The sequence below is a fragment of the Pezoporus flaviventris genome, unplaced genomic scaffold (assembly GCF_033815535.1).
Source record: "Pezoporus flaviventris isolate CSIRO_AGI_PZ_B2104156 unplaced genomic scaffold, CSIRO_AGI_Pfla_v1 ptg000029l, whole genome shotgun sequence".
NCBI classification, from domain to species: Eukaryota; Metazoa; Chordata; class Aves; order Psittaciformes; family Psittacidae; genus Pezoporus; species Pezoporus flaviventris.
Window position 1 is genome coordinate 4006290 of NW_026892577.1, and position 13943 is coordinate 4020232.

At 43.8% G+C, this 13943-nt stretch overlaps 1 protein-coding gene across 3 annotated transcripts in view; it reads left to right on the top strand.

Annotated features, from left to right (window-relative positions):
* Positions 1–740: 740 nt before the first annotated feature.
* GFRA1 (GDNF family receptor alpha 1) overlaps positions 741–13943 on the top strand; it is a 144194-nt gene continuing 130991 nt past the window's right edge. Inside the window, exons 1-3 of one of the 3 annotated variants that reach the window (XM_061458659.1) lie at positions 741–1332; positions 2421–2723; positions 4000–4083. In XM_061458659.1, the coding sequence (XP_061314643.1) occupies positions 1293–1332; positions 2421–2723; positions 4000–4083 (427 nt within the window). In that variant the 5' untranslated portion in view covers positions 741–1292. The remainder of the gene's footprint in view (positions 1333–2420; positions 2724–3999; positions 4084–13943) is intronic. The other 2 variants (XM_061458658.1, XM_061458657.1) reach the window with 2 other exon arrangements.

The window sequence follows — 13943 nt, forward strand, 5'->3', positions numbered from 1 at the left end:
CAACTGTGGGAAAACCACTAAATAGTTCTCTGTTTGAACCATCTGTCTCGACTATGGGACATATGTTCGCTTTGTTTATTCAGGAACCAAGTGGAAGCCGATACACTCAGCTCGGCCCCGGCCCACGGATGGCCCGCGCAGAGCACCGCGCGGCGCGGCGGGGATGCGCACCCGCGGTCCCGCCTCCCCCCGGGCGGCGCTTCCTCCGCTCCGCAGGCGCGGGGCCTCCCCCGAAGAGGGCGGCAGGGGGAAGGCAGGCGGTGCGCTCCAGTGCGGTCCTCCCCGCCGCTCCTCCGGGTGGCAGCCGGGCTCCCGGGGCTTCCCTCTTGGGCGGACGAGAAGCCGAGTCACCCCCGCCGGGCGCAGGCAGCAGCACCGGCCCCGCCACCCCTCCAGCAGCTCGGTTATTTGGCGGCGGCTCCCGCTCGGAAGCGCCTCTGGAGCGCCGTGCCCGAGGGCTTCCGCAAGCGCGGCCGCTCCGCCCGGGTCGGCGGAACCAGAGCAGCCGCTCCCTCCGGCGCTGCGCCGTCTGCCGTCCCAGTTCCCGCTGCCAAACTTTCCCACCACTGCCGGCAGCAGCAGCAGCACCTTCCCCCGGCGGCGGAGGCGAGCGCACCGCGCAAGCTGCGCGCCACCCCCCCGCGCACCGCCTCCCTGCGCAGGCGAATAAATAAAGTTGCTGTGTGAGGAGAGCGGAAGAGGCGAATCGCCTGCGGGCGGCTCGGGCACCCCAAGGAGCCGCAGCCGGGAGCTGCAACTGTCTGCGGGGCTGCCAGCGGCTCGCCCCGGGTGCGCGCCCAGGGGCGGACGGACGCCGCTGATCTCGTCCCGTCCCCCCGTCACACCCCCCCCTCCCTCCCGCCTCGTGTTGCTCTCGGTCCCTCCCTGGGAACAGGCGCTGCCCACCCAAGGAGGCGACCGGCGCTGGTGCCCGGCTCCCGCTTGCTCACTCGCACACACATATACCCGTGCGTGCGCGTCTCCCGCGCTCTCAGTGAAGTCGGGGCTTGTGTCTCCAGGTTGCTCAGACCTGAAGTCTGAGGGAAAACGCTGAGCGTTTGCGTGGCTGCTCCTGCCGCTGGTGCTGGGAGCGGTGAAGAGGAGGGAGGGGTGGGTTTTTTTCGTTGTTTTGTTGGGTTTGGGTTTTGGTTTTTTTTTTTCTTACTTTCCCTTTAATTCAATGGATCTGAACTTGGAACCTTTGGACCTCGGCGGTTTTGGAATATCTTCATGCTGATCTTCCTTGTTGTGACACATCAGCTTGTTTGGGGAAACCATCCGAAGACAGCAAGATGTTCCTCGTTATCTTGTACTTCGCTTTGCCCTTAGTGGGTAAGTTGCTGGCGTCTGATTTCTGCCTCTACATCGCTTCATAAAGCAAAGCGTGGGGTTTATGGGATCGGATGCCTGACGGTTGTCAGTCTATTGTTTAGGCAGAACAGTGAAGTTTCCAGTAGTTTTTATGGTTCTGCCGCGCATCAGTTAGCCGAGTCTACGCTTAAAGCTCTGGGAGACTACAGACTGAGATACTCGCCTGCGTAAGCCTCTTCTTAAATCGGGTACTCGCAAGTTACAGGAAAACTTTTCATTTTAATAAAGCTGCTTGTGGATGGGGGGGGGGGGGGGTGGGTGACAAGAGCCAACTGAAACATCTTCACCTGACCCTGGCAGCCTGCTCGGCTGCGAGTGGTTTGCAGCCTAGACTGGTTTCCTTTCCGCGGGAGATGTGTGCGTTTCTATCATCTCTGTGTGTGTCTGGGAGAGCGTGACAGGGGGCACGATGGAGACGAGAGAGTTAATGCAGCTTGCTTTGTTCTCCTGCAAAAGCATCATACGTGGAGAGAAATGGAGGGGGGAGTCATAAATTCTACCTTTATACATGTAGAATAAGCAGAAATGTGTACAGCCTTTGAAAAGTGATTGATGCAAAGAGAAGCCAATATCAATCTGTGAGGAGGATACTTGCCTCTCTGAGAGGGTTGTTTGTGGATGTAATTGAAATTACAGCAGAGCTGTTGTGGAAAGTGAAGCTGAATATTTAACCCCTCGGTTAAACACTGCAACGGAAAGGTTATTTGTTCCACCAAAGCGGGTCTAAGGAATAACGAGTGCTTGTTTTGTCTGGCACATTAACCCCTGTGGATCCTCTTTTCTTTCTGTGTTTTCTTATAAATCACCCATCAGGGTTAAAACATCCTGGTTCCTTGGGCTCCCACAAAAGTGGATCTAACACCTCGAAAGCCCCATGTGCTTTTGGTGTAGGGTGAACCCTGGAGGTTTGCAAGGTGCTGCCTATGGGGCTGGCCGCATGTGCTGCGTGAGGAGGTGCCTTGTACTTCCCAGACACCTGCTTTGGAGCCCTGCTTAAATCAGCCTCAGCTCTCAATGAGAGTTTGTCGGTTTGTGTCCCCTCTCTCTAGATGTACTTCTGTCCGCAGAAGTGAGCGCGCTGCCTGGAGGGGACCGCCTGGATTGCGTGAAAGCCAGCGACCAGTGTCTCAAGGAGCAGAGCTGTAGTACTAAATACAGGACACTGAGGCAGTGTGTAGCCGGCAAAGAGAGCAACTTCAGCCGGGCGACAGGCCTGGAAGCAAAGGATGAATGCAAAAGCGCCATGGAAGCTCTCAAACAGAAATCTCTCTACAACTGCCGCTGCAAGAGGGGCATGAAGAAGGAGAAAAACTGCCTGCGCATTTACTGGAGCATGTACCAGAGCTTACAGGGTACGTTGCAAAACACAGAAACCTTACACTTCCCTAATGCTGTGTGTGATTTTGCAGCCGCTCACATCCAGTGCTAGTTACAGCCACTGAGGCTAAACCCAGGGTCTGACCCCCTAATTCGCATTGTGCTCTTCAGCTGCAAACTGAGGACCTTTCATCCGACTCAAGAACAGCTGCTGCTCCGTCTCCTGTTGTTGGGAAATCCACAGTGAGGGTTTCCTCCAGGGGACCCAGCTGACCTTTCTAAACCAGAGTCAAAAGATAAGGGCACTGGCAAGTGCAAGAGCTACAAAAACAGTCATTTGGAGACATTTTCCTAATAATATTTAGGACTCACCTAACAAGACCACTGGAACTAGTTTCTTAGCTCTTTGCTGAAAGTTAAATGTAATATGAAGAGGAGCATTGATTTAAGGGGAAGTTTATTTCCTTTCCTTTCCTGCGTTTACTAACAATATTTCCTGGGCATGTTGGGGCAGAAAAAAAGAAGTCTGTGAGTGTGTAGAAGTGCCACTTGGAAGGGTTATGACAGTGATTGACTGGGGACTTATGTTCCTGATGTCACTGGCAGATTTCTCACAGTCTACTGAGAGCAGTCAGGTCCTTACATCAGATATATAATGTTTAGCCCTGTTTTGCTGTAGCCCTGCAGTTGAAAATGAAATCTTTCATTTCAGTGTGGTCCCCATTTAACTGTTTTCTGTAGCTGCTTCTGCAAAAGGGGAAGACATCCCTTTCTGTTCATTTATGCAGGCATCAACTGGAACATTTTAATGAGTCAATACATATATTTTTTAACTTGCATAATAAATTATCCTACTACTCTTGGATGTTTCTGTATCATATAAAGTTTCCCTTCCAACAGCATCTTGTTAGGAGTGTTTTATTCCAAAGATGCTCATTTTTAGCTTTTAGATGGGCTGCTCCTCCAAAAAAAAAAAGAGCTTTGCTCTTAGAGGAGTGGATGAAGAGGAGCATCCTTGCTACAGATCCGCTCCTGCTGGCATGAGATGGGACAGTCCCTGTGATGTCACAGGCTGTCTCTGCAAATTATGACCTTATCCGTGGAGGAAGGGGAGAAAATAGTGACAGGGATAAACAACTTCTTTCAGGTGTTTTTATAGATAATGCTTTGAGGAGAAATAGCCACATAAACAGATTAAGGGCGAGTACGTTTTGCTGGTCCGGAGTAACTTCAGAGTAAAAGTAAACAATAAAATCTTACCCTGAATTCTCATCTAAGAAAACAAATCCAAACTTTTTTTTTTGTCTTTAGGAAATGACTTGCTTGAAGATTCCCCTTATGAGCCAGTTAACAGCAGGCTATCGGACATATTCAGGCTAGCACCAATTGTATCAGGTAAGCAGACTCAAAATTCGCTGACTGAAAGGTGATTACAGTCTGCTGCTTTCTAGTTGAGCTATGGTGCATGCAAGCAAAACTCTCTTGAATAAAAAGAAGGGTTAATGGTTGTGGGTTTAGGAAGTTCATGATGTCGCTGTGCAGAAGAAAATACTAATTGCTTTTGAAACGATAACTAAAACTAAAAGGCAGGATGGCAGTTTGTATTCTTCTTGAGTCATTCCTGACAATAAATGCTAAGTTTTCCTGTAGGTGGCAATCTGATTCCCTGCGTTCCTAATTTACAAATCAGTTCCTTTTGGGGAATGTGGTCAGAGCAAGTTACCTCCCATTGACATTAAAGAAGATCAGAAGATAAAGCTTTCAAATGTTTGCATAAGGGAATGCTTTATAGTTTCGTACATTTTTTGTTTAAAAAAGCCTGAATTCTAAAATTTCTTCTTTCCTGGAGCTGCCTCTTTAAAGAGCCTCTTCACAGCTTCCTTCCTTGCCTAGTTTGTCTCTGAACAGTTTTTGCTCCTGTGTGGCTGTCTTTCAGAACTTGTTTATAGACGTTTGAATAAGTTGCTCTGCTCTTTGGTTTTTACTAGCCTAAATTACAAAGATTTTGGATCATATTTATTAAAACAGTGACTTTTGGGGCATTCAGAGGGGTTATTAATTCAGTTGGCATTAATTTTCTGTTTTGGAGTGTGAGAAAGTCTTATGAGCATGCAGTCTGTACTCAGGACCTTTGTTTAGCTCCATAAAAAGCTGAATGTGTGTAGTATAATATGTAAGTCTGACAGCTGAAGCTGTAGTTAACTGACATGCTGTGGATAAGTATTAGTGGATGGCTCTTTAGAAGAAAGAAGAAAAGAGCAGAAAGAGTGGCTTGACCAATTTTCGGAAGTACTTACTCTTTTCAGGACCCTTAGTCTCATTGAAAGCCAGGGGGACCTAGGTTGTTAAGTGTCTAATGGTACAGGTTTTCAAAGGCATATAGACACATAAAATGCAGATAACTGCCCACTGGGACTTTCAGAATGGACTAAGTGATTTAAATAGGTGTTAGTTGCCCAGGCAGTTCTCAAAAATCTAGGTACTTAATGCATCTTTAGCTGTCTCAATGCCTTTGAAAATCAGCCTTTTAGTCACTTTTCAAACTGTGAAGAGAGGTCCAAATCACACACATCACTTAAAAGCATTGCTTGGTTTGGTGAGCAAGTGTGATGGAGAAAGAACAGTGAACAAAGATTAATTTCTGAAGTATCTTTACTTACTTTTTTGCTTCAACCCCCCAACTTAATAGAAAACAAAGACAAAATCAGTGGAGTTCCAGGCAGTTTTATTGAAGTTTATTATGGTTGGCGTGCCAAGGGCCTAATTCTTACCTACCCCAGCAGTTTTATGATCTCCTCAGAAATACCCTATGTATGTTCTTTCTGTTAATCTTTTTAGATGCCACATGTTCTTGCAGAGTAGTTATCTTTAAAATGTACACATTTCTTCCCTACCTATTCTGTGCAACAGTGATGTCCATCCTACCTCTAGTCACTCAAGATGCTGGTGGACTGGTTAGGACTCATTCTGTGTTACTAGTGCACCCCAAGCTGCTGTTCACTTTGTCACAAGTTTCAGGTTTACAAGAACTGGTGGGCTAGATTCATAGGGAGCGATAGCCAAAAGTTGTAATACAGTGGAAAACCACCAGTATTTGCAAGTGCTGTAATCTGAAAGAAAAAGATTGGCAAAAGCATTTTTCTTATCGTCATGGTTACTACTGCAGGTTACATTCTCTGAAGCTGCCTGATCTTACAGCTTCTTTTGCAGGGCTCTGCAAATACCCCAAAGAGCAGAACTTGGTAATATTTTTGTGTCATGGTTAAACCAAAGAAAACCCCTGTACAAGCGGTATCACAGTATCACAGTATGTTAGAGATTGGAAGGGACCTCGAAAGATCATCTAGTCCAATCCCCCTGCTGGAGCAGGAACACCTAGATAATGTTACACAGGAATGCGTCCAGGCGGGTTTTGAATGTCTCCAGGGAAGGAGACTCCACAACCTCCCTGGGCAGCCTGTTCCAGTGTTCCGTCACCCTCACTGAGAAGAAGTTTCTTCTCAAGTTTAAGTGGAACCTCTTGTGTTCCAGTTTGTACCCATTACCCCTTGTCCTATCATTGTTTGCCACGGTGTTGGCAGGGATTTCATAACCGGTGTTCTGCTAACGTGGTCACTGTGTTTATAGATGTTGCTGCAGTATTCACTATCATTAGTTACTTGGGTATAATTAAAGCAGTGATTAACCCTTTCACAAAGGCCATTCTGTGGTACTATATGACTTGTTATATATCAAGTGTAATGCTTTTGCCATCTTTATTTTATTTTTGAGGCAGTATAGAAAATCACAATAGTTGTCTTTTGTGGTACATAACAGGAAAAACATTGGCTAAGATGACTGGTTTGTGTGTTGAAGTCTTTTGTAGTGTACATAGGATAAGAAATGGAGGATTTTGTAGTTTCTCCCTAGTTCTCGTTATGCTAATAGAACAAGTAATGCAGTTGTGTTACTAAAGCTTTATGTTTTTAAGCAGTCTGTATTATACTGGGACTAGTGGTGTAGTTGCTCTAGAACCAGGACATGCTAAGTGTTCTATGTAAAATTTAAACCAATGTCCAACAACACAGAAGACAAAAATCTAAACCCACAAAATTGTTTATCGTAGTACTGGCTGTTAAGCTCAAGGTATCATATCTTTAGGTACTAACAAAAAAAAATTGATGGCTAAAAGAGCAATGTGAGTTCAGTGTTTTGATTTACTTGTGAGGAAGTATCCCGAGTATTTAAGGGTTTGGTCTTCCTTTCTGTCTACACTTTAAGTTCATAATTAAGCTCCTTCTGTAAAGTCAGTCCTCTGACCTCTCACATGATCTAATCTGGGACTGTGAGTCTTCCCAGTTGAAGGACAGGGCTGTCTTTTGTTTTGGGCATGTCTCGGTTTGGATTTTCTTTAGAGCTACTCTGTCTGATGTGGTGCTTCTGCCTCGAGGGTGTGAATTTCTTGCTGATAGGCAGCTCTTCAAATTACTGAGGTCTTGTAATGTGTGTTTTGGAGAGTAACAGGTTTGGGTCAGTTACTATAAAGATTTTGCTTAAACAGACATTTGTGCTTCAACCTTAATAACTTACGAGAGGTGAAACCATTTTAAGGCCATCAACTTCTGCCACAACTAGAGTGCATGCAGAATCTGTTGATGGGATTTCAAAGGTGAGTTTCACATCAAATTAAGGATAGGTGCTTGAATTAAGCGCTTGTTAAAGCTTTTTTTACTACCTGGGGTGTAGTTTGCCTCTTGAATTTGTATTGTATTTGACATTGAGCCTTACAGCTGGCAGAGATCTTATTATTTTGCTATCAGCTGATACAGTGTAGTGGTCACCCCTGTGGCATATTGTAATAAAATATCCTGCATAAAAACTGTAGCTTCATGCACCTGCAGAAATAAATACAAAATAAGTGTTTCTGAAAAGTCTCATTCATTTCAACAGAAAATGGAGAGCCACTAAAGCTGAATAAAATGCCTTAAGCCATATCTGTGAAGTGGTGTAAATAGAATACTTAATGTTAAAAAAGAACTGACTATTTAAATCAAAGTATCTAGGATGACATAATGCTCTCCTCCCATGGATTCACTTTTAAGTTAACCTAGTATAAGTTGCCTAATAATTACAGACTTATTATCCCATTGTTCACCTTTGTGTATAATTTTTTCTTTTACATCTATTACAGTATCTTTTATGGTGTATGTTCATAGAATCATAGAATAGTTAGGGTTGGAAAGGACTTTAAGATCATCTACTTCCAACCCCCCTGCCATGGGCAGGGACACCTCACACTAAACCATGTCACCCAAGGCCTCGTCCAACCTGGTCTTGAGCACTGCCAGGGATGGAGCATTCACAGCTTCCCTGGGCAACCCATTCCAGTGCCTCACCACCCTAACAGGAAAAAATTTCCTCCTTATATCCAGTCTAAACTTCCCCTGTTTAAGTTTGAACCCATTACCCCTTGTCCTGTCGCTACAGTCTCTAATGAAGAGTCCCTCCCCAACATCCTTATAGGCCCCCTTCAGATACTGGAAGGCTGCTCTGAGGTCTCCACGCAGCCTTCTCTTCTCCAGGCTGAACAGCCCCAACTTTCTCAGCCCGTCTTCATACGGGAGGTGCTCCAGTCCCTGATCATCCTCGTGGCCCTCCTCTGGACTTGCTCCAGCAGCTCCATGTCCTTCTTATGTTAAGGACACGAGAACTGCACACAGAAGTAATCTTAAAGAACAGGCTGCATAGGTCAGAGTATTTCTTAGAAACAGGTTTTGCTGGTAATCTGTGAGAATTGGTCGGTTACGTGATGCTAGCTATGTCTTGCTTCCAGTTGTTAAAATGCAAGACAGATAGCAATTAATTATTTTGCCAATATTTCTTTTTAGCATATTAAACTGTTTTGCAATGTGCATCGTTAACAAATGGGAGAAAGAAACTGGCTCATATGGTTATATGTGAAAAGGAGTGTTTCCCAATTCTGTCATTCTCATGAGAGGATGTTTACTCTTTAGAAACTCTGGGAATGTTCCGTTGCAGAAGATATCTGGAAGCTTATATTTAGAAAAGGGTGTATTTTATGGTAATTTTTTTAATTTAAAACGAGTTCAGGAGACAGCACAGCACTTAGGGCTGCTCATTGGAGTGTATCATTCGACATTAGAACATGGGTAGCACAGCACATGAGGTTAGCATGCGATTTGCATACTGAATAAGCTAAAAGTGCAAATACAAACAGTTTTGGACAGTAAGATGTTTTTTCCTGGTATTTAAAAAGTTGAGTCTGTAAAAGGTTAGCTAGTGCTGTAATTCTCATGAGTGTGTATGTGCTGTTGGCATTTAAATTAGGCATCTTTCTGTAGGGTTTAGGCTAGATATAAGGAAGAAGTTCTTTCCTGTGAGGTTGAGGCACTGGAATGGGTTGCCCAAGGAGGCTGTGAATGCTCAATCCCTGGCGGTGTTTAAGGCCAGGTCAGACAGAGCCTTGGGTGACATGGTTTAGTGTGAGGTGTCCCTGCCCATGGCAGAGGGGTTGGAACTGGATGATCTTAAGGTCCTTTCCAGCCCTAACTGTTCTATGATTCTGTAATTTATGAAGATGGGTCTAGGTCTTCCTCTAGTATCTTTATGTTGTTCAGAAGGAGAGTGGGTTAATTAGTAGTTTCCCAAAGTCTTTCAGGCATCCTGTATAATTGGTGTTTGCAGATCAGAAAGTTGATGCTGGAAAAGAATGAAGTCCGGTATGCAGAACACTTGCTTCAAGATTTGGCAGACTTTTGTAAGGGAATGCTTCCCTTTCCCAAGCCTAAAACCTGCTCTGTGTATTGATGACAGCTATCTGGACCCTCCCTGTTATTATATCCTTCCCAGGGATGGGTTAGAGACGTCACAGAGAATGGCTTGCACATGTTTCCTTTGGAAAAGTTGCTATCAGTAAAGGTGGAAGATTGGGATTTTCCAATATGAATTCTCAAGATGCAGAGAAACAGAATCAGGTCTTGTAGGTTTCGCAGATTCATAGAATGTTTTGGGTTGGAAGGGGACCTTAAAGATAATCTAGCTCCTCATACCTTCTCATTCTGCTGCCTCTGTAAAGAGGGGCTGTAGAACTAGAAGACACAGTGTCATAGTGAGTTAACTTTGCCCAAACTTTCATAACTCCAACATTCTTTTAATCAGGAATTGACTGTTTCCCCATTAATTTTTGCAGTTCTTGAGCTAATGTAAGAGCTGTGTCCTGGTTAGCAGGTCCCTGACACTTTAATTATCATTTGCTTCTTTTTTCCCTACCTGGTAAATTACTTTTCTTTTGTCCAATCCAAATACAGCATTATTAAAATTGTTTATCGAGAAGATAAGTTAGAAGCTCTGTCATAGCCAACAGATTTGCTGCTTTTTCCTTCTGGAGTTTATGGCATGTAAATTAGTGGCTTCTCCCATGAATTAATACTGTATGACGTCCCCAATTCCTAGTGCCTGAGGCCTCTAATCCTGCTTCTATTCTTAAGTATGTGTATGCTTCAAATGCTACATATTTTACTAATTTAACACGATGTCTTTTTCCTGACATTTCTGTTAGAACATTTGAGATGCCACGTTTCTGCAAAGGCAGTTTAATTTGCAAAATACTAAATGTGTTGATTTCTCTTGACTATTTACAATGCTCTTGTTAGCTCTTACCTCCCATATCATTGCAGTTCATTAAAAAAATAGATACTTCATGTTAGTTACCTTGCACATTCACCCAATTTCATAAACAGTAAACCAGATCTTATTAAGTTAATAGGAGTCTTGCAATCTGATTCTGTTCCCACGGAAGTAAGCATAACACATCAAAATCTTTTTATTTGATTATGATGTATTCTGTTTCCTGTTGTACTTTTTTTTGGCTTAGTTCTGGTTTTCTGATGTGAGGTTGGGCCTTTCGATAACAGAAAAATACAAACGTTGTTAATTTAGCCTGCACTAGGTTGTCACATGCACAACTACATTTTTCTTTGTAAGGTAATACATAAAAATAATAGCCTTTGGACCAATATATAATACTGGGTTTACAACAACAAATCCACACTAACTCTTCTTTCTGCAGTGAGAATTTGTGGCCCTTTGCCTATTGCAAGAAAAACCCCAAACAACACAGGCATCTGTTTTAGCCGCATTTAGCAAAATGAAAATAGTTTGACAAAAATAAGTCTAATATGAGCATGTGCAGTGTTTGTGTTCTTTGACATTTCTGTCTGCAGATTTTCTTTGCAGAGACAGCTAGGCTGGCTTCCAGTCAGATAACAAGTTATCTGGGTGGATAGATACCAGTTGCTGATTTCCACTCCTGCATTTTCATAATCAGATTGGACTTCACACAAAAGAAAATCACTTTGGTGACTGTTGGCTTGCAGGAGCTCTTTGAATTTCCTGTTTTCTGCATTTCTTGAAGCGAGATCTGATTATGAGAGGGGAATTAAGTACCTTACTGAAGTAACTGATTGACTAGCTTATAAAGGCCATGCCTGCACGCTTTAACTTTGGCAGGAACATGAACAGGCGTTGAAACCCCAAATAGGAATGTGTAAATATCCTCAGCTTAGTCCGTATTTATTTCCTTGGTGAGATTATTGGAACTTTTTTGCTAATTTCTTTGAAGATCTGTCAAACAGAAGGGAAGGTCTTCGTTCCTCAAGTATCTGAAATGCACAGCTTTGAGCAAATGTAGAGTTTCTGTTTGCCTCAGTAGCCTAGGCAGGCTTTGTCAGCCGGTTTCGATGTGGGGAACAAGATGAAATCCCTTCTCCGGAAGGAGGAAGCATATGGTGATACAACACTAAGCATTTATGAGTGAGTGTTCAAGGTCTCCTTGAATTCTGGGAGAAGTGAGAGAGAATATTTAGGACTTCTGAAGGAAGCTTGAAGAGCTCTTCTGAAGCCTCAAAGGAAAGTGTTGGGAGATGGTCAGTTGGATAACGATAGCCAGGCATTTTGCTTACAATGTATAATGTATACAGTAAAACATGTCTTCTTTGTCTAGAGTAGCATCATTGGAGAGCGGAACTGCCATCACTGTAATCCGTATCATTGCAGGAAAGCCTCACTTATAGTGTGGTGGGCCAGGTACCAAACAAGCAAATGTGTATGTGCTTTTGAGCAGCAAATTGCATATCCTTGTTTCCTGTTACAGGCCAGCTTCATGGTTTGTGTAAGTGCCACACAAGTTCCTCTGAAGGAAGGTACTGCTGATGGTACGGGTGGGATTATGAGGAGAGACCAGGTACTTACTAGTCACTGAGGGAGGGAAGCTGGTTACCTATGAGAAGTACTGCCATTTCAGGGATGCAGTAAGCAGGAGTGGGCAAGGGCTGCCAGGGGACCTTAGAAACCCAGAACTTGCCAGGATACAGTTTGGCCATGTATCTATAGACTACTGTGTGGCAGGGGTAAGCAGCTGGACACAACCAGTCTGCTGATGGGGCTGCTGGAGTCATGGTATTGTGAATGAGAAAAAGCCCATGGTTCATGTGGCGTAGCTTTGGGGCAGGGCTGAACGTGCTGTTGGGAACATTCCTGTGGTTATAAAGGTACAAAGGAGAAGCCTGTGCTGAGAAGGCGTATTTCTATGGCAGTCTTTATCAGAGGGCTCCTGAAGTGCCACGTCTGTAAGCTGTGTCCCCATGTGAAATGCAGAGAACAGTGTCTGGAAGAGGAGTATCCTGCAGCGGTGCCTTGATGGCGCAGCAAGGTGCAGTTTATGGCAGGCAATTTGCACACTTCACATGTTAAAATACTTCAGAACTTTGTTTTTATAACCCTGCTTGTAGTTGACTCTCAGGGATAACTTTGACAATCCTTGGAAGAGCCAGTGGTATCTGTCAGGAGCTGACAGTATGTTAAAAACACTAAGAGTAAAATGCTTGTGTGTGGTGAAAAGAAATAAGGGTTTCTGGATTGTAAGGCAGAATTTAACAGAAATGAGTATCCATCATTTCTTACTGTGCAAAGTACATTGTATTGTTTTAACCTTAGAAAGGAATGTCTTCATAGCTTTGATTTTTAGAAAAGTAGCCTTTTTTGTTTATGTAAACTAATTCTGTAATTTATTTTATATTAGGTTTTTGGCATTATTTTCCTATTCTTGCATTTTCTGTGGCTGAAACTAATGCAGCAACAATGCTGCAATATAGTTAGGACATTAAGACCATTAAGTTATTTTGGGAATAGTTCTTTAGTCGTTACGATGCTTTGACAATTTTTATCAGTGTGAGGCTGTTGTCCTGTACAATCTGCACTCAGCCTGAAATTTAACATGAAATGCATGACACAAAGTGTAATGGCATAGAGATAGTGCTTCCTGCATAGAAATTTGCAGAAATGATGGGTTGTAAAGAGACTTGAAGATATCAAACAATTTGAGTAGGAACCCATAAATAAAGATGAATTTCTGCATTCACTGGTTATACGATTTTATCACTGTCTGGTGTCCATAAAATGCATCTTCCCATTAAAGTTTTGTCATGCAGCTGATGAGGTTCAGAAGTGTTAAAAGCTTCCGCTCTTGCTTTTAAATTCTGCTCCCTAAATTCAGTACTAAAGCTCAGTTCTGCAAAACCAGAATTCACCATTTCCTTGTTCCTCCTCCGCACGAGACAGCACCATGATTCAACCTGTTCCTTAGTCCCACTGCCTCCAGCCCACTGCTGTTTCTTAATGTTTAACCCTAGTTAGGCTAGTGCTAACCATTGTCGCTTCCTTGAGCTAATAACCGCAACTCATCCCTGCCTTGACATGCCTTTTCCATATACTGCTGTCCCTTCTTTGATTGCTGGCTTTTCTCTCACTGAACGGTAATAACTCCTGCACCAGATCCCCTCCAGCTGGAGGATGTCAGTGGTTTCTTGCTCTGTCACATGGAGCAGCTCTGCTTTCCACCTCAGCTGCTCACTTCTTGGGACTCTGACTATGTTTCTTTCCCTTTTGTTTTTAGGACAGTCTTGTCTTTGCTCTCCTGTCTGATGTCTTTGCTTTCTGGTCTGCATCTGCCACCGAGCCTGCTCTCCTTTCTCCATTCCCCCAATACCTCCCTGTCCTCCCTTATTGGTAATTCTGGTGAGGCAACACCTTGTCTGTTCCTTGAAAGCTTTCCTTAAACTCTGCTTTTTCCAGCATTCTTCAAATCATCCTCTTACCCTCCCTGTAAAGAGTTTGAGTTGTGGTCTAATAAAAGGAGCTGTTCCTGAGTAATGGAACTAATAAAGCCTGGTTTCCTACCAGAATCTTTCATCTCCTGG